This window comes from Zonotrichia albicollis, chromosome 22 (genome assembly GCF_047830755.1).
Source record: "Zonotrichia albicollis isolate bZonAlb1 chromosome 22, bZonAlb1.hap1, whole genome shotgun sequence".
Taxonomy (NCBI): Eukaryota; Metazoa; Chordata; class Aves; order Passeriformes; family Passerellidae; genus Zonotrichia; species Zonotrichia albicollis.
This window is the reverse complement of record NC_133840.1, coordinates 6,671,057-6,690,950: the sequence shown is the minus strand read 5'-3', so window position 1 is coordinate 6,690,950 and position 19,894 is coordinate 6,671,057. Positions and strand designations below refer to the sequence as shown.

Here is a 19,894-nt window from a genome sequence, read left to right as displayed (position 1 = left end):
CTGGGGAGAGGCGGCCTCTCCTGCTTTCCCTTTGAATGCTCTGTGGTTGTACCTCTCCCTCAGACTGCATCTGTCTGGGCTCTTCTATCCTGTCTGATACAAGGCCGCATCCTCGCCTGGCACAGGCCAGCACAGAGAGAGCTCGAGTGTCCTCTGCATTTTTCTTTGTGTTTTTATAACAGGAGTTTACAAAATTTAGGAATTTTCACCTTTGCGTGAAAGAAGCACAAAAATAAACAATATATGATTGTTACAGGACTTAAAATACAGAGTTCCTGACATCAAAGATGCAAGACAGGCTGGCTTTATAAGGAACTGGCAAAAGGAACAGTAGTAGGAGCAAATGATGTCTTTTTTTAGCTACTAGATAATACTTTGGAACTGAATGAAGGCTGCAGCTTATGAATCTCATTTCCCTCCTCAGCCACATTGAACAGAGAGGATGAGATCTGAGCAGTGTGAGTTAAACCCAAAGGAGGTGTTGTGGAACCTAATGTCTAATGGCAAAGGTGACAGGGAGGGAGGTCTGGCTGCCTTGAACATCCTTGAATTTTGGCTCAAGCCTAATGGCAAAGGTGACAGCGTTTAGCCCCTAAATTCAAAATATCCTGCCCAGTCAGAAAACATTCTCTGTGTCCAAGGCAAAGCAGACACTTGAATTTGAGTCGAATCAAATGTGGGGAAGGTTTGCTCAGCAGCCTTGATGTGAACAGGAAATTGATCCTCCAGCACAAGGCCGGAGTGCCAGGAGCTCATTCTTCACCGAGATAATCAGGCACAAAACGCTGCAAGTTAATCAGTTCACTTTCACTTTAGTATTTACATTCACTTCAGCTTTAAACAAGCATTTAATTAGTTCTGAAAGTGTATTTGAAAGCCTTGCTGTTGGACCTCGTAGATAATGAATGGTGCCTGTGAGTTTTGTTTTGTTACTGGAAAGTGAAACCAGATGCAGCTTGGCCATCCAAGCCCAGCCTCTGGCTGGCTTCGTGCCGTGGCAGATCCGAGTTTTTATCATTTGGGGAGTGTTCTGTGTCTGCACTAAAGCTGCTCATTGTGCTAGGGAAGGATGTTGATTCCCCACAATAAGTTGCTGGAACAACATTCAAATATATAAAGCAGCGGAATTGGATTCCTCTGTTGAAAAACAGTAAAAAAAAAAGGGATTAGTCTGTGGTTAAATTAACAACTCCCAAAGTTGCCATTACAATACACCTATATTCATTTCCTTATTAATTATGTGGTTGTGCTATTTAAGCTTCCTTTCTGTCCTTTGGGACCAAATTCTTGTCCTGGGTGAGAAACCAAGCTCTCTTTTGTGTTGGGGATCATCATGTGATGTGAGCAGGGATTATTCCCGAGTCATTAATGGGATTCCCTGGGAATTGTCTCCGACTCAGGGCTTCCCTGCGGGCCCCTGGACCTGACCTGCTCCTGTTCCTGCTGAAACTTGGTTTTTGCACTTGCTCAAGGTTTCTGTGGTGTTGAAAAACTCCTGCAAACCGTTTCTTCTGTGATGGCTCTCTAAAGAATATCCATTTTAGATTTACTTAAAGCAGCCCTGTGTCCTCTCTTACTGCTTTTGCCCCTTGGGACAGTCTGTTAAGGATCCTCCCCGAGGGGATACAGAGGGAAAATCCTACTGTGTTTGTGATGCTTTTAATCCCCAGCCTGTCTATAGACTGAAATAAATAGAGCATTCACCTTTCTGCTTTCAAACACAATTTCAGCGTCACCTGTGGCATCCTGATTCATCAAGATCTGTTCTAAGCACTTCTGAATCTTATTGACCACTTGTTTTACAGGATGATAAATCCCTGTTCTCCCAGAGCAAATAGATTTAATAGAGCAGGTTTTTTTCCTTGATTTATGTTTGCCATGACCAGAAAGCAGGATTTCAGCATCCAGCAGACGCTGCTCCACAATTACAGAGTCACAAGCAGGCAGTGGCTGTTTTGCTGCTGAATGACAAATATTGTCAGAGGATTTGGTGACAGTTTATGTGTTCATATAGAACCAAAGCACGTGGTGCAATTGTTTCTTCAAGATTAGACTTTCTTGAAACCCATTTTTGATTTTAGGGGATGCCTCTGAGACAGGGACTCGGGAAGTTACTGGTGAGGGAATGAAATTTGGCAAAAAGAGTGTATTAGAAGCAAAAAGAATGTATTAGACTTGAAAACAAAGATGTTTAATGTGTGTATTCTTTAAAAAGTGGAAGCAGTGTGTATTATATAAGGTTTGGAAGATGACACTGGACATTTGAATTTTTTTTTTATCCCTCCTTTTGTAACATCATAAGGATGTTACAAAAAACAACCCTAACTGCATTTTAACAAGCCATGGTGGTAGTGCCCAACAGCTGAAGAAATGAAGGACGGATGTGCTAAATTGTGCCTGTGTTGTACAATTAGGTGGAGTGGAAAAACCAAAATCAGGGTTTGGCTGAGGGGATGGGTCCGTGGTGACAGCCCTGTGCTTGTACATTGTCACAGTAAATGAGTTGCAGGAATAAATGAGTTACAGGAATTAGTGATGATGATGCCCCCACACTTTATTGATCAGGAGATGAAATACAAACTGGTTTCTGCAGCTGCTGGCTCTTGTCACCGTGGGTTTGTGTGATGTGGAAGGGGAGCCTTGACTGGGGTATTTACGGGGTGTTTGGGGCTGTCACTCCTCAAACCTTTGGGAGTCAGAGCAAGGGGATGTAGTCAGAGCTCTGTGTATTTATTGTCATCCTTACATTAGAGCAAGACTTGTCTTAATAACGAAATCCTACAAGAGGAATATCTCCCCTGAAAACCATATGTCAATAGAGCTTTAAAATTGCTCAAATATGAAGAGGACGTTACACAAAATAGATGGATTCTGCCAGCCTAAGGAATAGGAATTGACATTTTTCAGAACAGATGTCATTGATAATTTATAGATGGCTTTAAAAATTAAACTTTATATAGAAGCTGGCTTAAAAATGAAGTGTTGTCAATGTTCTGAGTGCACTGGGTACATTAAGCAGAAACGTTGGTGTCACTCAGTGGTATTTAAATACTGCAGAAGTCAGGAGCAGCTGTGTCCTCTGAAAGTCTGCTCCTGTTCAATATTAAAGGCTCATGTGAGTCTGCTGCTTTCCAGATGATGTAGCTGCACTCCTAGGAAGTGTTTTGAAACGAGTAATTATTGATTTTGTCCCTTACACTTCTGATTGAAACCTGGAAGTGAAGCACATGACTTATGGAGAAAAAGACAATTTTATGTCCAAAGGTACCAGCTTGGCTTCGTGGTTTATAAGCTGTAAAAGCTTCATATTGATGCCCTCCTAGCTTTAAAAACAGAGTGACAGTCCTCTCTGAAAGAGAGGCATCTGCTCTAAGTGCACTAACACGGGGAAATTATTGGAAAGCTTTCTAGTGCTTTTGCAGAATCAGGATTTCCTTTTTTTCCCCCTCTTAAATACACTTTTTGTTAAACTGCTCCATCTAAAACGAAGTAGGGGTTAATACACATTTTGCTAACTAAGAAAAACAACCAAAAAAAAAAAAAAAAAAAAAGCCCCAGCCCAACACTGGAGGCTCAGCCCAGGAAGATGGGAATTCTGAGATAATATTCAATGTGCCCAAAGGGACAATGCTGTCTCTTGTTGTCACTGTCTATATTTAGCCACCGTGCTCATATGCAACTTAAAATACCTAGAATAGCAAGAAGAAAATTTTTTTCCCCTTCATTTGAAGTGGTTCAGTGTAGGGTTGTTAATTTTGGCTTATCACAGCTGACACTTGAGTAAGGGGGGAGAAAACAGAGGTTTGGAGCTTTAACTCTCTCCACATGTGCCCCTCTGAGCAGCCCTCCTGACTCCTGCAAAACTTTCTGGGCTGCCTTAAATTATGTGCCCCCCATTAGGAGAAGTTCACAGCTCATTTAATTGATTTAAAATCCATTGTTGTTTGTGCAGCTGATAAGGGGTGAAAAAGCTATTAGTTAACAGACCCGGGTTGAGAAAAAAATGTGAATAATTCCGGCTTCCTACTCGAATCAACGGGAATTCTTCTGATCAGTTAATGTAAACAGTGTGATTTATACTTTAATACTTCAGCTTACATGAAAATAAGCAATAATTTTCACACTTTCAGGAGTGTTTCATGCTGTTGCAAACTAAGTTTTTGCATTTTACCCATTTACTGAAAAGATTATGAAGTATTTCTGTATGACAATCTGGCAAATATTTATGTTTTAGGGACATATTACACACTTCAGTGGGAAATGCTCCTAAGCATCAGTTTAAAAAATTGGGCAGAAAAATGAGAGAGAGAGCAAAGTCCTTGAGGAAATACTGGACAAGTTGTTTATGGGGGGAATGACCTTGGCTGGTTTAGGTCCCACTAATGGGCTCTTTATCCCAAAAGTGAACTCCTGGTCAGAAGGAGGGTGCTGAGCCTGGCGTTGGGGGAACAGGGAGCAGGAGGGTCCTGAGTGGCCAGCAAGGCTCAGGAATCCCTGCTCAGCAGGGAAAACCACCCTAAAAATTCACATTCTGGGTCTGACATGGCTGGGAACAATCAGGAGCCAGCGCAGGGAGCTGGTCTGTGCAGCCACACTCACAGCTGGGGTTTCTGCCTGCTGTGCTTTCCCTGCGCTGCCCTAAGGAAAAACCACTCGTGGAATGCAGCTGGGTGGTACCTGCTCCCTCCCCAGAGGTGCTAACAGTTGTTTATGCTTCCCCTATCTGATGATGGCACCAAAATGTTTCCTTGTTCATGTACTAACTTCGGGAGCAGCGTCAGAAACGATCTTGTCTGTTTTGATGGATCACTGGCATGGGTGAATATCTCAGTCCTCAGGTCTGAGACCCTGACCATCAAATGCTGCACAAGCCATTCCAAAATCAATTTTTAAAATGAGCAATTACATATTTTTATAATTGATTTATCAGGATCCAATAAATAGAACTCATAAAATCAAATAAGTTGTTAGATAATCAATACCAGTTCAGAGATTCTCTGATGTCACTTGCCCCATTTTACCTTTTTTGCCCCCCTCATGGTGGTCCTCAGTGTCTGTCCTGACCTGGCTGAGAGGGAGCTCCTGGTTCAGAAATATCAGCACTAAGGCTGTAGTCAGGTGGGAAAACCTGATATGCTTTGGGTCTTAGGAGTGCTTATTCAAACACTGCATTTCCAGACACGGCGTGCCTTCAGGAATTTAAAATAACTTGTTTGAACTGCACGGTGTTAATGAGCAGCTGGGTAAGATACCATCTCCTCTGAACAGGAGCTTTTTCTTTCACTATTTTGTCTGCATTTCCTAGGAGTGTTTCAGCAGACAGAGCATGACCGTGCTTATATTTTATGTTGGCAGCTCTCAGCCCTCTGTGCCTCTGCCCCACTGCTCAGAGCAGCCTCCATCATCTGCTGAGGTTTCAAAATTTGTACAAATACAAATCCTCTTGCCCAGGAAGAGGCTGGGTTTGGATATTTGCTTAAAATGTCATTTTAAAGTGAGCCCTGTAGTGGTTTTTGCATCCAAAACTCAGTGTTGGCTTCCAGTGTTTCAAGTTTGCTCACCCTGTTTCACTCCTGTCCTGAGCCCTCAGTGGCCCTGGATGTCCTTTTTGAGGTTGTTAGGAATATTCAGCTTAAAGAAGGTGCTTGAACTTGAGGTACCCTTTGCTTTGGATGCAGCTAAAAGCCTTTGGTGTTGTATCACGTGCTGGCTTTGATGTGCACACTTCAGCATCTTGTAAAAATGATCAGATGCATAAAAGATGGTGATAGGGAGAAGTTTATTGAGTATTTCTCTGGATAAAGGGTGTTGCAGGCATTTCTGGAATTCTTTTGTAAGTCCCTCTGTACATCAGTTGGGCAGTTTTGACCTTTTTTTTTTAGTGTGGATTTTGGTGCTTGACTTCTCATGGCACTTGGTGTTACTTGGTATTTCAGGCAATAAGTGATGGAAAACATCTGCTGTTTGGTGAGGTGCACCTTCAGTGACAGCAGGACAGCGTGAATGAGAACATGACCCCACAGCATCACACTCTGGGTCACTCCTCACAAAATGCATTGCTGAGGGCAAGAGGCACTGACAAAAGTGAAATTTTACTTAAGTGTATCTTAATTCAGGTTTTTTACTGCCTTGAAATGAGAGGGAAAACGCTTTGGAGAAAAGTAGTTATCAGTTTATGTCTAATTTAGCAGTGCTGCTGCTGAGGGAAGTTTGCTACAAAGGTAAAAAGTTTGAAGCTTAGGTTCAAGCGATGGCAGATAACTGGATCTGTAGTTGCCATATATAGTCATGCAAGAAAAAGTCTGTAGGAATCCTCCAGACGTTTATGGACTTCTCTGATTCATCTGTCAGAGCCAAACAGCTCCAGCCAAGAGATAGGGAATTTGTTAAACTGCATTAAGTTCCTAAATTGCTGTAGCCCAAAGGAGCAATTCTTCCTTTTATAGGGGGAAGAGTAGGAGGGAGTAGGCAGGGAGGATGGTGCATTATGAAGTCTCTTCTTTTGGTAAGAGTTTCAAGAGATGAGTAACATTCTAGAGCTCTTTAAAAAAAAAACAAAACAAAACACAAACCACAGACAAAAAACTTGAATTAATTTCCGTTGCTCTCATCAAAAGCTGGCTGTCTAAATTTAGCCATTTCCTATAGACACTCAGCTTATGCTGGCAACAGTCAAACTGTTTGTCCTCAAGTGCAATTTGTCACCTCCCCCTTCTAAGTTGGTAGAAGATAAGCCTGTATTAATTCTGCTGATTTATTATTATACAAGTGTGCCTCATTTTAATCTGCCATGGAGCTGATTGTGCTCCAGCTCCCCGTGTCTCCCTTCCTCATCTCCCATCCTCTGGGCTCCTTTTCCTGCTCTTTTTATCTCCTTTCTCTCCCCACCCCCTCTGAGCACTGGAACAGTTCAGCACATGAATTTGGGAATTAATCCCAGCTGAGAGTTTATATCACACTTGTGAGGGGATGCTGCTGCTCCAAAGCTTTATGTGGGTTTTTTATTTCTGAAGTTCAACTAACAAACAGTAAATGTATTGAATAAGGCTGTAGTGAGCTCTTGCTTTCTTTCATCTGGATGATTCATTTTTATCTACTGTGTGCTCCCAAGGCATGTGCATTATGGGCCTGTTTCCATAGGAGTTTTGCCAGGAAGTGTAAAGGCAGCAAAAGTTTGTTTTCTCCAAATTGCTTCACTCACTGAAGCAACATGAAAAGCTCTGTGCTGTGTTTTTTTTTATTTAGGTCAGCAGGATGACAGTTAGATTAATTTCAAGGTGTTTTTACCAGGTATGCTAAATTAGATGTAGTAAAAACCTTTGGGTCTGTATCCTGATGTTTTTGAGGTTGTCAATTTTTTTTTTTCCCTTTGAATTTCTCATCTTTGTTGGAATCTGAAGTTATCACTATCACAGTTAGCTGCACTGAACCCACAGCCAGTCACTCCCTGCATGGGAAAAGTCACAAAAACCAGAAAGACAGCAGAGATGATGGTCATGAGAGTTTTAACAAATATAGGACATGTATTTGCAGGACAAGAGGCTTTTTACTCAAGTCCTCATGAAACAACTTGTTTCCTGTAGGAGCAACTGGCTTTGGAATAAAACTGCATGGTCAGGATCAAGATTAAGAAGAAAATCTTATAAAAAGATTAGTAGAGGATTGCATAGTATTGGATTTTCATGCATTGAAATCAAAGCAAAAGGCTGACTGCAATGATAGAAATCAGTAAATACACCTGTGTTCTTACATGCAGGTATGTCAGAGTGTGATTAATGCAGGGCTGCTCACAGCTACATTTGTAATCTCTGGGCAAAAGATAAGTAAGGAAAACAATTTTGCAATAGCTGATGTCCCACAGTGCCTCCTCCCCAGTCCACATCCTGTAAGGATCCCTGAGGATGAGCCTGGCTCCTCATTATTATATTTAACACAGAATTATTCTTCTTGGAAACTTCAAAGCAAGATCCTTAAATCAATAACAGGTTTTAAAACATGAGTGGTTTTTAGTAATCTCACTTTTCCTAAATGAAGCAGTACATTGGGATTCATGATTTCTGAATGGTTGTACCCATCTTTTCCTTGAAACTGAGGAGAAATCCCAGTCCCAGGAGCCCAGTGCTGGCAGACAGCTCCAGCTCCTGCCCCACCATCCCAGAAGGATGCACTCTGCTTCCAGCCCTGCTTGTAGGGAGGGAATATGGAAAATTACAGCTGCAATTATGGTTTCACATTAAATATTCTTCTGTCTAAATCCACCATGTGAAGCATTAGGCTGTGTTTGAACTGGTGTTGTTAATTGGACCACAGCACTTAGGTGCCTCTTCTGCAGTCAGGCCCCTGTCATTAGCCTCTCATTAGACACGTTAATTTTTTAGGGCTCATAACAATTAAACTTTTTTCAGAAGTTCCCCATTTTACACTGCAGAGAAACCTCTGATGTTCAGGCTGTAATTCTGGGTAACCAGGGGAGAGTTAGGAATACTTTCTCTATAGACTTTCAGAGTGGGAAATATAGTGGGTGGAGGATGAAATCCTGCAGGATGTGATTTGGGAGGAGTGTTCAGGATCTTTTTCACTGAAAAACACAAATCACAGGGACAGAGAACTTGTGGAACAACATGGAATTTATGGAGGGGCACAGAAGGTCTGGTTAAAATATGACAAGTGTAGGTGAGGCTATTTTTTGGGGATGTAAAACTATATTGGGATGCACAACTAAGAAGTCAGTTTGTTTATTTCCCATTTTTTTTTGTACAGGTGGGCTCATCTGATAACATCTGCAGGTACTTAATGAAGCTGCAATTATCTTTGCTCTGTGTAGGGATCCTGGCTAAGCTAGGAATGGCCATTCCTGGTTTTGCCATGTGGTTGTCCTGCTGGCAAGAACAGTGCACCTCAGAGGGTCTGAAATATTTATTTAGTGTATCAGATGGGGTTTTATTACATAAATAAGGAGTTCTGCTGGCCCGGGATGATGCAGACATGGTTTTTCTCCTGACAAGGGTTTGTCATGGCATGTTTGGTGTCACCTCAAGCCTTCAGCATTGGGTTTAACATGAGAGCAGGAGGGACAATCTCTGTGGAGCCACTGTCCAGTGGGAAGCTTTCTAAATTAATCTTTGTTAAAAGTGGTGCTTGATTTTCTGTGTGTATTAGTGAACTGTTACACAAGTCATCCTTCCTTTTTTTCCCTTCTGGAATTTTAGTGACCAGGCTTTCATTTCATTAGAGTTACCTCCTTCCAAAGCTCCACCTGAATCATTTTTGTTTGAACTAATTTTTTTGTTTCCTTGCAACTCTGCTTTTTAAAGTTCTGCATAGTTCCTGTTCAATGTCTTTCCTAGCCACTGTTAACTCACTGGTTTATAAATGACACCAGGGTTGTCACATGATGCAGAAAAGCTTAGTTCACCATGTTAATTTGTAAAGTTAGTTAAAAAAATCCTTCTATTCTGCACAGTGTATGTGTATATATACACACACACTTCCATACATATATATGGTGCAACAGTTCCTCTCTTTTTAAACAGTTGTGAAGGTCCCCAGGCTGTTTGGATGTGGCTGCACAGGCCCAGAGTAAACCTGTGAGCTTTTTGTTTATTTGAACTTGGAAGAAACCATAAGAGGATTGCATTAAGACTCAGGCAAATTCCACTGAAAGCAAAGTCCCAGCCCAGTGAGGAGAATCTCTGTTTTCCCCAGCTTGGGATGAACACACTTTGCACCTTGCCACCACTGCAAGGGGTCGCAGCACCAGCCTCAGAATTCCCCCTCTTCACCCCTTTCCCCATGGCTGAGTAGGGATTTTCCACAAAGAAACTCTTGGAATTTCTCCATGGGGTCTGCTGTCCCTTCCCTTGGGATTGTCACATGGCTGCAACTCTTGCAAAATTGTCTGAAGTGGTCAAACAGCAAAAATTGTGTCTCTTTTCAAGGAGCCTCTATCAGTGTTTGTTCTGCAGGCCCTGCTTTGGAGCCTCTCTGAATTGCAGTGCCCAGGGTTTTGCTCAGTGTTCGCTCCAAGATGAAATCTGCGCTCACTAAATCAGCCCTTCACAAATGGAATATTTTTTCACTTCTTGCTGGGTGGGTCCATACACTGAAAAATAGGTCAAGAACAGTAATCTAAATCTACTGCTAATAAATAATTAAAGCTAATGGAATTTGCACAAGATCTGTGAGCTTGAAATATTTCTGAAAGTACTGTGGTGTACGTTTTGCTACTGTAAATCAAGATTTTTTATTTATCATTGTGCTAGCTTGAAACATATCTATAAATGTGACTTAAAAAGGGTGGTTTTTTTGTACAGAGAAAACACCGGCATGTTAGTGTATTGAAATAACTAAAAATATCTCAGAAGATTGATATGATTGTGATTCATTCTTTAATGATTGGATTTCAAGTAAATACTTCAGCAGCCTTAAGCAATGAGAGGTTTTATATCTCATTAAATCAAAGTGTAAATTGAGCAACAAATTGTTTACTCATATGATTTACTTTGCCTTATATTTTAGGAATTAAGTAAGTCATCTAAGCTACTGTATAATACCTGTTTGAACAACTAGCTGGGATTTGAGTTTCATCTCTTGTAGATTAAAGCAAAGTCGAACTTGCTGGAACTAATTAAATATAAAGACTTAAATGTTTCCTTTAGTACACCCCCAGTCACATGTGCTCAGGATTTCTGGTGGGAAAAAAAATTGGAATACTCTGTATTTTTTCATAACACAAAGAAATAATGTTTAAACCTGGTATTTTGCACTGGTTGGTGTCTGAGTGATCCCGACCCCTTCACCCATTTCCCCATAGCAGGGTGAAGCATCTGTGCTTGCTGCCTCTCTCTAATTAACCAGCAGAACTGCTTACTCCTAATTATAGTTAACTTGCTGATTTGTGTGTTTCATGGTGACAAGTTGTGTCCTTGAAGTACACAACAATCAAACACACCTCAGAAGTTGATGCCAGCGTTCTTCCCAAATCCTTCGTGCTTGGCTGCCTCTCACCTCTCCCCCTTTCAGCTGCATTTATGGGAAGCTCAGCAACATTCTGGAGATAATAGTGGGGTGGATGGAGTGTGCAGAGCCCTGGCTGTGAGGGATAAACATCCTCCCAATCCCTAGGAACAGACATCCACCCTCCCAGCACGCTGTCTGAGGGGAGAGGGGCATAAACCTGGCACAGATTGTGACAGCAGAGCTCCCCCTCAGCTGTGCTGTTTCTTGTCATGGAATGATTTGGGGGGGAGGGGACCTTAAATCTCATCTCACTCCACCCCTGCCATGTGTAGGGACACCTTCCACTAGCCCAGACTGCTCCAACTCCATCCAGCCTGGCCTTGAACATGAGCAGGAACGGGAAGTGTTCGGTGTTGATGGAATTACAAACACCCCCCTGCACAGCCAGTACACCCTGGGGGCTGTCTGGAGGTTATTCTGTGTTGGGTTTTTTATTTTTCTTTCATTTCTAAAGTTCTCACAAGAAAGAATGTGGGGTCAGGCTGTCCAGCCCCTGCCTGTTCAGTGCTTTATTCCACGTGGGCAGACAGGGAAAGGGACACAGAGGGGAAGGGGAATCCACAGCATCTCCCATGATGAGGCTGCTCCAGAATGGTTTGTGACAGCTGAACTGGTGATGTCACCCACGGGCTGTTCCTCATTAGGATCCCTGTGCCAGACACAGGGACATTCCCCAGCCCCTGCCTGGCTCCAGCAGACAAAATGCACAACAATTGGTGGGAAATGTGGCCAGGGAGCCCCACGCTGGAATGTTCACCCAGGGTTTGGGCTGGGCTCTTTCCCAGGAGCACAGTGCTGGTGCAGATGATAAAGGTGTGTGGGTCAAGCTCAGCTCTGCTGGGCCAATTTATCAAACTGGGGTCAGAGGGCTCTTGTTGTGACATTTAGAGATAAGCATTTGGGAGGGAAATGAGATGGAGCAGCCTGTGAGGAGATCAGAGGGTGCTTGTGCAGCTTCAGACCTCAAGTAAATTACAAATACAGCATTGGTAGCCTGGCCATTGCTGTGTCCTTTGTACTGTACACAGGGTATTAAGATCTAGATAAATAATGTAGTTTAGTTGTCAGAAAGACACATTTGTTGCCCAGGATTGTAACACAGATTTATTCTTGGTTTATTTTCCGTGGAGTTATTTTTAATGAGAATGGAAAGGGAGTTAAAAATTATGTGGATTCAGATTTCATTGTTTAGCTACTTGATCAAAATATAAACTCATTGTTTTTACTCTTGTAAAGAGGAAATGCTATATTAGCTTTCAGCCATCAGATTTGATTCAGATAATGATACAGCATCCTCATTCATGGGCTCTTCATCAGATACTGAGTTTGTCTCTGATAGAGCCCTTTTCAGAAAACTGCTCTACCCCTGATAAATCATCCACAGAGAAAGAATGCATGTATTTAGATGGCACAGAAAAGTAGGCTAATAATGGGATTGTATTCCTATACTCAAATATTTCAGTGTGTTTGTGCTGATAAATTACAATTTGTTTTAATGCTCAGTTGCATGGACCCTTTTCAGCTGTTCAGCTTGGCTGCAGTGTTTTGGTAGCTCTGTGAGGGCTGGAGCCTGGATGCTTTTCCTGTTTTGATCACAGCCCAGGCAGTAAAGGCCACTACACTTTAAACAGATAATAAATCACCCAGTGTCCTTGCTAACCAACACTGCAGATTCCCCTGGGTCTGAGCTGAACGTCCTTCTTCCTGTTCAATTTAGTGTAAAGAAGGTAAAATTCTGTTTGAAGTTCAGTGTAATATTTTGAGACAAAGTCTGATGAGAAATTTTTCCAAACTGCCAAAAATAAATCTCCCCAGCAGAGCTGTGACTCGAGGCATATGTATTCTTGACTTCTGTCTGTTTATTTTTATTTCCCTTTGGTTGTGATCTGTCTCAAGTTTTGATGTTGTTTTGCTGAGGAAGGAATTATAAAAGTACCCTATAAACTCTTTCCTATAAACTCTTTCCAAGGGCAAGCAGGAAAAGAGGGGAGAAAAGAAAAACTGGTGTGAAAAAGGTGTTTATGCCATTTGCTGTGGTGTGTGCCATTTATCCACTCACCTGCATGGGGCTGAGTGTAAAACACTGCCTCACATTGCTGCAGTTCCCTTTCCTGGCCTGTTTGCTCTGCCAAGGGAATGGCAGTGGGATGCTCTGTCTCAATTGTTCAGCTGCAACAAATTTCAGCTTATTGTGAGGATTTTGAGTTGTCAAAGCATTTACCCCATTCAGGTGTGTGCTCTGATGTGTCCTGGGGTTGCCCCAAATGGATTGCAGTGGGATAAACCATTGCTTGCCAATGGAGTTGAATCACCCTGAGCTGCCTTCTCCTCCATCAGAAAATATTTTAGAAGTAGTTTTACCCCAGTCCTCCATCAGGAAATATTTTAAAATCAGTTTTACCCCCAGCACAAGCTGCTGTCTGAATCAAGCACATGTTTTCACATAATGGCATGAATTTTGCTTGGTAACCTTCTGATTGCTGGGATTAGTGTTTAGCATCCTGAATTTGCTAAATCAATTCACTTCAAAAGTTTTCTCCCTTTTTATTTCTGTTTTTATGGCTTTGGGATGCTCCTGTTCCTCTCCACCCTGCTTCTCTCCCTCTGTGCTGCTACAAACAGCCAACAACAACATCCCTCATTATTCAAGATGAATATGAAGGTGAAGTCCTGACATAGTTTATATCCTGAAATAAAAAGTGCTGCAAATCCTGTCTTTCAGAAGTCAGGATGTGCCAGAGGAGGCAATTAAATAGCAGGATCTTGGCTAGAGCTTGCCATGGCCACAGGAGCAAGGATGACATTCTCCTGCCTCTGGATCTGGGATTACATCTCCTCTATTTCTGCCTTCACTTCTGACATCACTTTTCTGGCTGGTGCCAAACAAGTCAGTAAATTCAGAGGCAATATCAGGGACAAAAGCCCTAAACCAAGTGATTTTCAACCAGCTGAGATTTTTATTTCAAGAAAAGTTGCTTTGCTTGGATGATATAATTTTTCCTGATTTTATAAAGGGTGCCAGTATCGAGGCTGTAAATCTAATTCTGTTTGTAATTTCACTGGGCACTAAAACTGCCTCTGCCAGATTTTGGCCTTGAATGTGGGCATTTATTTTGCCATCAGTGGTTATTGTTACTTTTTTCAATGTCAGCATCATCAGGTTACAAAGAAAACATGTTCCAAATCGTGCACACCCCTCAGGTCTCCCTGGGAAGGCAGGGAGTGGGGAAAAGCTGCTCAACCTGCCAGTTTGCTTTGGTAGAAGTGTAATTTGTGGATGTTTCTGATCCACAAGGACAGTGTCCAACCTTCTTGTGTCCCAAAACAGGCAGCAGGATTTATCAGGACACATTGGGGTGACTTGGCTTGGCCTAAGAACAGAAGCACAGTTTGGTTCAGCCCAAAGAGGCAGCTCAGAAAGCTGCAATATTATCCTTGACTTGATGGGGATTAAGCTGTATTTTAGTGCAATAACCATGTCACAAGTGAAATTTGACTGATCATTTGTCTTTGATAGCTTCATTTGCCTTGGGCCCCCTAAGCCATTTCTCAGGGAGTGGGAGAACTCCTGATACTCCAACTCTCTGCATGACTTGTCATTTAAATGACAAAAATCACTTCTCTCAAAAGCCTACTTTTCCTTCAGGAAAATCAGATTAAACCCAAGGCTCAGAGTGTTTTGGTGAGTGGTTTAACATCCAATATGTTGCATGACTGTAGATGTGTAAGTAAATGCGTTGGAAAAGAGAATTCCCAACTTTTTAAGGTCACCTTCTTTTCTGAAAAGCTTGAGGCCTCAACAGACCCTTTTGTATATAGAAAAAATGCTTCATAGATGTCTTTGTGACCCCTTGCATGAGGTTCAGGCAGCTCAGGGACTTTGGCCTGGGTGCAGGGAGGAAGATTTCATGGTGACTGTTCCAGTTGTGGGCAGTATATGGAGTAGTCCACAGTCTGACCAAATCTCACCTGGCCTTAAAAAATGGGTGTTTAGCACTCATTTAACACAGTTCTGTTCAGCTGAGCCTTGGAAATCTCCACCAATGGGAAATCCCCCCAGTGCTGCCCTCCCAGGTGATGCAGCTTCAGGTTACTGCTTTAATCCTCTTCCAGATTCATTTCCAGCTGGAAGTGCACCACGAAGTGGCTGCTTGTGCCTTGTCAGTGGCAAAAGCAGGAATGCAGCATCTTGGCTGTGCATGACTAACAGTGGCCTCTGCAAAGTTACTGGATTTTATTCTTCAGGCACACACATAATAAGAATTCTTGAATTTGTAAGTGAATTAGACCCAAACCAGCTTAGAGGTGAAGCCATAGAAAATTTTATGTACAATGTACATTTTTTGTCCTAAATTATCTCTGCTGCTAAGTAATAACATGTTATAAACCTTTAGAGTGATTTTGTGGGCAGTATTTTAATGAATTTTGTAGCACTGAGTGTGTTGTAATTTGGAAGAAGAAATGTTGAGTTATACAGAAACCAACAAATAATACTTGTCATCTTCAATGAGCTCCAGTTCTCTGATGACTAAAGCCAGAGCACTCTGGGGAAAATAATAAATAAACCAGAGATTTTTCAAAATGGCAACACTTGTAGTTGAAATGATGGTCCAGAATCATCTTCCTTTGAGCCTGGCTTCCATTTGTGGGAATTTCCTTGGCATAAATTCAGAGGTGTTGCTGCTGTGGAGGTAGATAGAGACATTTACTGCTAATCTGATTAATGTTTCAGCTGAATTAGGGGACTGAAGGCATTCAGACCACTGATTGTGAAGTGCTTAGCCAGCCCCACACAGTTTGGATAATTATTACCATTTGCAGCACGTGCAGGTGTGTGTCAAACTAGAAATTCACACCTGCTCAAACTGAACTCCAGGTATAATTCTATTTTCATCAAATCTCCCACAAAACACAGAATTGAAGTAACACTTGAGAACTGAAAATAACATCAGAGAAACACAATGCTGACTTGTCCCTTCCAGTGTTTCTGATGGCATTTCCTGCTTGTGTCTTCCAGGACCTGCGCAAACAGGTAGCTCCATTGCTGAAGAGTTTCCAGGGAGAGGTAAGAGCTGCTTCTGCTTCTTATCATGTCTTCAGTGCTGCTTCACATGAGCCTGGTGTGGCCACAGAGCCCTCAGGGCTCAGCCCTTTGCATTCTGTGTGTGCAGGGAATGGCAGCACCCGAAGGGAGCCTGAAGATGGAGAGGGAGGTTTTACAAGAGCACAAAGTGACAGGACAAGGAGGGTGGCTTCAAACTGACAGAGAATAGGTTTAGATTGGATATTGGGAAGAAATTCCTTCTTGTGAGGGTGAGATTGGATATTGGGAAGAAATTTGTTCCTGTGAGGGTGGGGAGGCCCTGGCACATGTTGTCCAGACAAGCTGTGGCTGCCTCATCCCTGAGAGTGTGTAAAACCAGGCTGGATGGGGCTCTGAGCTACAGGGGGATAGGATATAACAAAATAAAGATAGTGTAGAAAGTAATCTTACCCCTAAGGAGTTGCAGCTGGGTCAATTATCAAAGATTAGGAGCAGGCCTGACTTGAACAGGCCACAGCTGTACTCAATGAGAAGAAGATGCTATAAAAGAGTGGGGTGGGTGGTTGGGAAGTGAACTGGGGTTGGCTGCTTTGTGAAGAAGAAAGAGTCAGTGCTCTGAGGAGATGCCCACAAGAAACACCAAGAAGGTATGAAACTTTTGTGATAGGAGACAACAGTGTGGAACCCCTGCGATGGGCTGACAACACTGAGCAACCTGGGATAGAGGAAAATGTCCCTTCCCGTGGCAGTGGTGTGGAACAAGATGGTCCTTAAGGTCCCTTCCAACCCAGGCCATTCTGTGATTCAGGGTTTGTGCTGGACAATCTAAACTGGTGATTTTGCTCTGAGTCCCCTGAGCCTCTGTCACTGTGGCCTATCCAGCTCACTGGGCCTCACTGACCCTACAGTTTGAGCTGTTAAAGAATGCAGTGTAGTGCCCTCATAAAACACTGAAATACTGCAAATTGTTCTCCTTACAAGGCATTTCAGCTGTAAAACATTGTATTGCAGAGGGCTGAGGGAAAGCCTTGGGTTGGCAGGGGTTTTTGTGAGAGGCTGCAGAGGCTCCAGCCCCACTGGTGACTCCCACTTGGGTTTCTCCTCACAGCACACACCAGCAGAGAGCTCATGAGTTTAAAAGCCAACTGTTGTTATTCTGAAGGGTTTCTACAGGCAAAGGCAGCTGGGCCAATTAGACTTTTCCATTTTTGCTGTGGCCAGATGGGAGCCGTGGTTGTGCTGCTCAGAAAGCATCAGGGAAGGAGGGTGGAAATTAAATTTGTCCTTGTAAAGCTCCGTGCCTGCCTGAGGTGCTGGATGGAGGCTTGAGCTCACACTGGTACACATTACACAGCTCTGCCCCTCAAGAATTGTGTTCCAGCACTTCCTCAGCCCATGAGCTGTTCACTGAGTTTAGATTGTGGCAGTTCCATCAGCACAGGGAAGTTCAGAGCATGTTTGCAGGATAGGGATTTAAGTGCTCAACTCCCCTTGGGGAGGCTTGCAATCCTGATCACTTCTACATCCTGCTAAATCTGTGTCCTAAGCAGGAATAATCCCTCATTTAAAGGCAGCATGGTACTTTTTGTTTTACAACCTGATTTCCCAAGTATTGCTAGAAATAAATAAATAAACAGGATGACTTTGTCCTTGATACATCCAACAGACATTTGTGAGAACAAAGAATGACTTGTGTGAGTCCGTTTGCCAATGGAAATTTACACTTTAAAATTGCTCTGAGTGCATTGCAGTGCTCTCAGAACCTTTTCACTTCAGTTTCAAGCTTGCAATGCACTGACTGAAAAGTGCATGTGTGCTTTCAGCACTGTTCTTTAATGAAGGGAATGTCTGAGGATCAAGTAAAAAGCATAAATTTAAATTTGGCTACCGTGAAGGAGATTCTTCCATTAGATCTTCCCTGGTGGAGACAGCTCCCTGTTACCTTGGCATGGCTCACACACGCTCCTCTCCTGTAGTTTTGCTTCTCTGATATAAAAGTGAAGTTTATTTTGGTATAAATTCAACCCCGCCAGAGTAAAATTTGTTGTTGTAATCCCCTGTTACGTAAATGAAGCACAAATACATGAAAAGATTGTGCTGCTGAATCTCTGAGCTGGTGATTCCAGTCTCCCTAATCGAGAGAGGGTTTCAGAAACCTAAAAAACCTGAACTAATCATGATTGACTACATAAATGCACCACATTAAACTGTGAATTATGGTATTTGATTATAGATGTAATTACTGTATCTTGTTTTGGAGACAAATCAAAATACCAAGGAGATGAGCCTGTTCTGTTGAGTTATATTTGATTGTTCAGGATATAGATCTGGTTTCTGGTTGTTGTTAAGGCTGACTTTCTGAAACATCAGGAGATAACTGCTCTGGGTATCTCAAAAACAGGTTTTGTTGAGCAAATAGGCTTCTCTCCATTTCAAATCCCCAGGAGATGCCTCAATTGCTGTCCCTTGAGAGGCTCAGGGAGCAGCACTGCTGGGAACAGCCACTGACCTCAGCAGCCCCCTGGGATTGCCTGGCAATAATTTATTACCTGGCAATAATTTATTATCTGGCAGGTGATATTTAATGTCCTGAGAGGAGCTGGCAAAGGGACCTTTGTGTCACACAGTACCTGTGGGATGGGATGTGAGCAGGGAGGAGGAGTAGAGCAAGAGGTTCCCCTATTTTGCTACACACACATCAGTTTTCAGCCCCAGATTTGTCCCTGGAAGTGTCCAAGGCCAGGCTGGATGGGATTGTCAGTAACCTGCTCTGGTGGAAGGTGCACAAGGGAGCTGGAACAGGATGGGCTTTAAGATCCCTTCCAACCCAAATCTTTCAGTGATTTTTTTTTTTTTTTAAGATCAACACCAGTGAATAAATAAAACAGAGGTCAGTGAAGTGGTGGGAGTAAATGTTTTTTAGGGTCCTTTCTGCTGGAGGACCAATGTCCTGGACCTGGAGTGGGGCATGCTGTAGGAGCAGCCTCCACAGGCATGGTGGGTGGGAATGTGGAGCTTTGGGGCACCACCAGCTGCTCCCTCAGGACTGAGGATAAAGGTTCTTGCCTGATGCAAATTCCCCATTTCCCTGTGGGAGAGTCTCCCTCTGACTCCTCTCTCCACCCCCACCGCTGCTGCTGCCTCATCCTTTGCCCAAACTCTGCTTTTAGACAGAATTAGGAGCTTTTGGCATGGAATAACAAACTGGACTCCCCATCAGAAGGGAAATGGGCTTTTGCCAATCCCATGTGGGCTGAGCTGTCCATGGGCTCTGGGCTCCAGGGAGGGCCAGCAGGTCAGAGCATGGAGGCAGCCCAGGTAAGCCCAGGTGTTTAAGCAGCTTTCCATGGGTATTGCTGTGTTCCTGCTCCCCACCCCTGCCTTTCCTCAGCTCTTTTTCTGCTCTGAGCCCACATTCAGCACAAAGTTGGGGTTTTTCCCCTCTTTTTGCTGGCTTAGTTTCCCACCAGGTGGGTTCAGAGCAGCAGCTCAGGGCAGGGGAGAGGCCAGGAGAGCAAAGGCAGGAGCAGCACAAATGTGTCAGCTCAGGTTGACTTAAACTGTCCTTGAACTGTGCCTGGGTGAGCCTGACGTGACTTGGAGAGAGGGGAAGTTAAGCTCAGGTATTTATGTCCCCTCCCAAACACGATTTATGGGAGCTGCTGGTAAACCTGGGGCCAGTTGGCTTTTTTAAACAAACCCACGGGTCATTTTAGTCAATTTTTCTCTTCAGTTTGAGCATGGAATGTTGATACTTCCCCCCCCCCCAGTATTTTCCCTTTATATCATATGAATTTATAAATACCGGACACAGCAGAACATTCTGTATTC

The 19,894-nt window shown here is 43.0% G+C and overlaps 1 protein-coding gene across 12 annotated transcripts in view; it reads left to right on the top strand.

Moving 5' to 3' along the window:
* CUX1 (cut like homeobox 1) overlaps nt 1-19,894 on the top strand; it is a 272,878-nt gene that overhangs the window by 90,897 nt on the left and 162,087 nt on the right. For all 12 annotated transcript variants that reach the window (XM_074556863.1, XM_074556862.1, XM_074556857.1 and 9 more), the window contains exon 3: nt 16,037-16,084. In XM_074556863.1, coding sequence (XP_074412964.1) covers nt 16,037-16,084 — 48 coding nt within the window. The remainder of the gene's footprint in view (nt 1-16,036; nt 16,085-19,894) is intronic.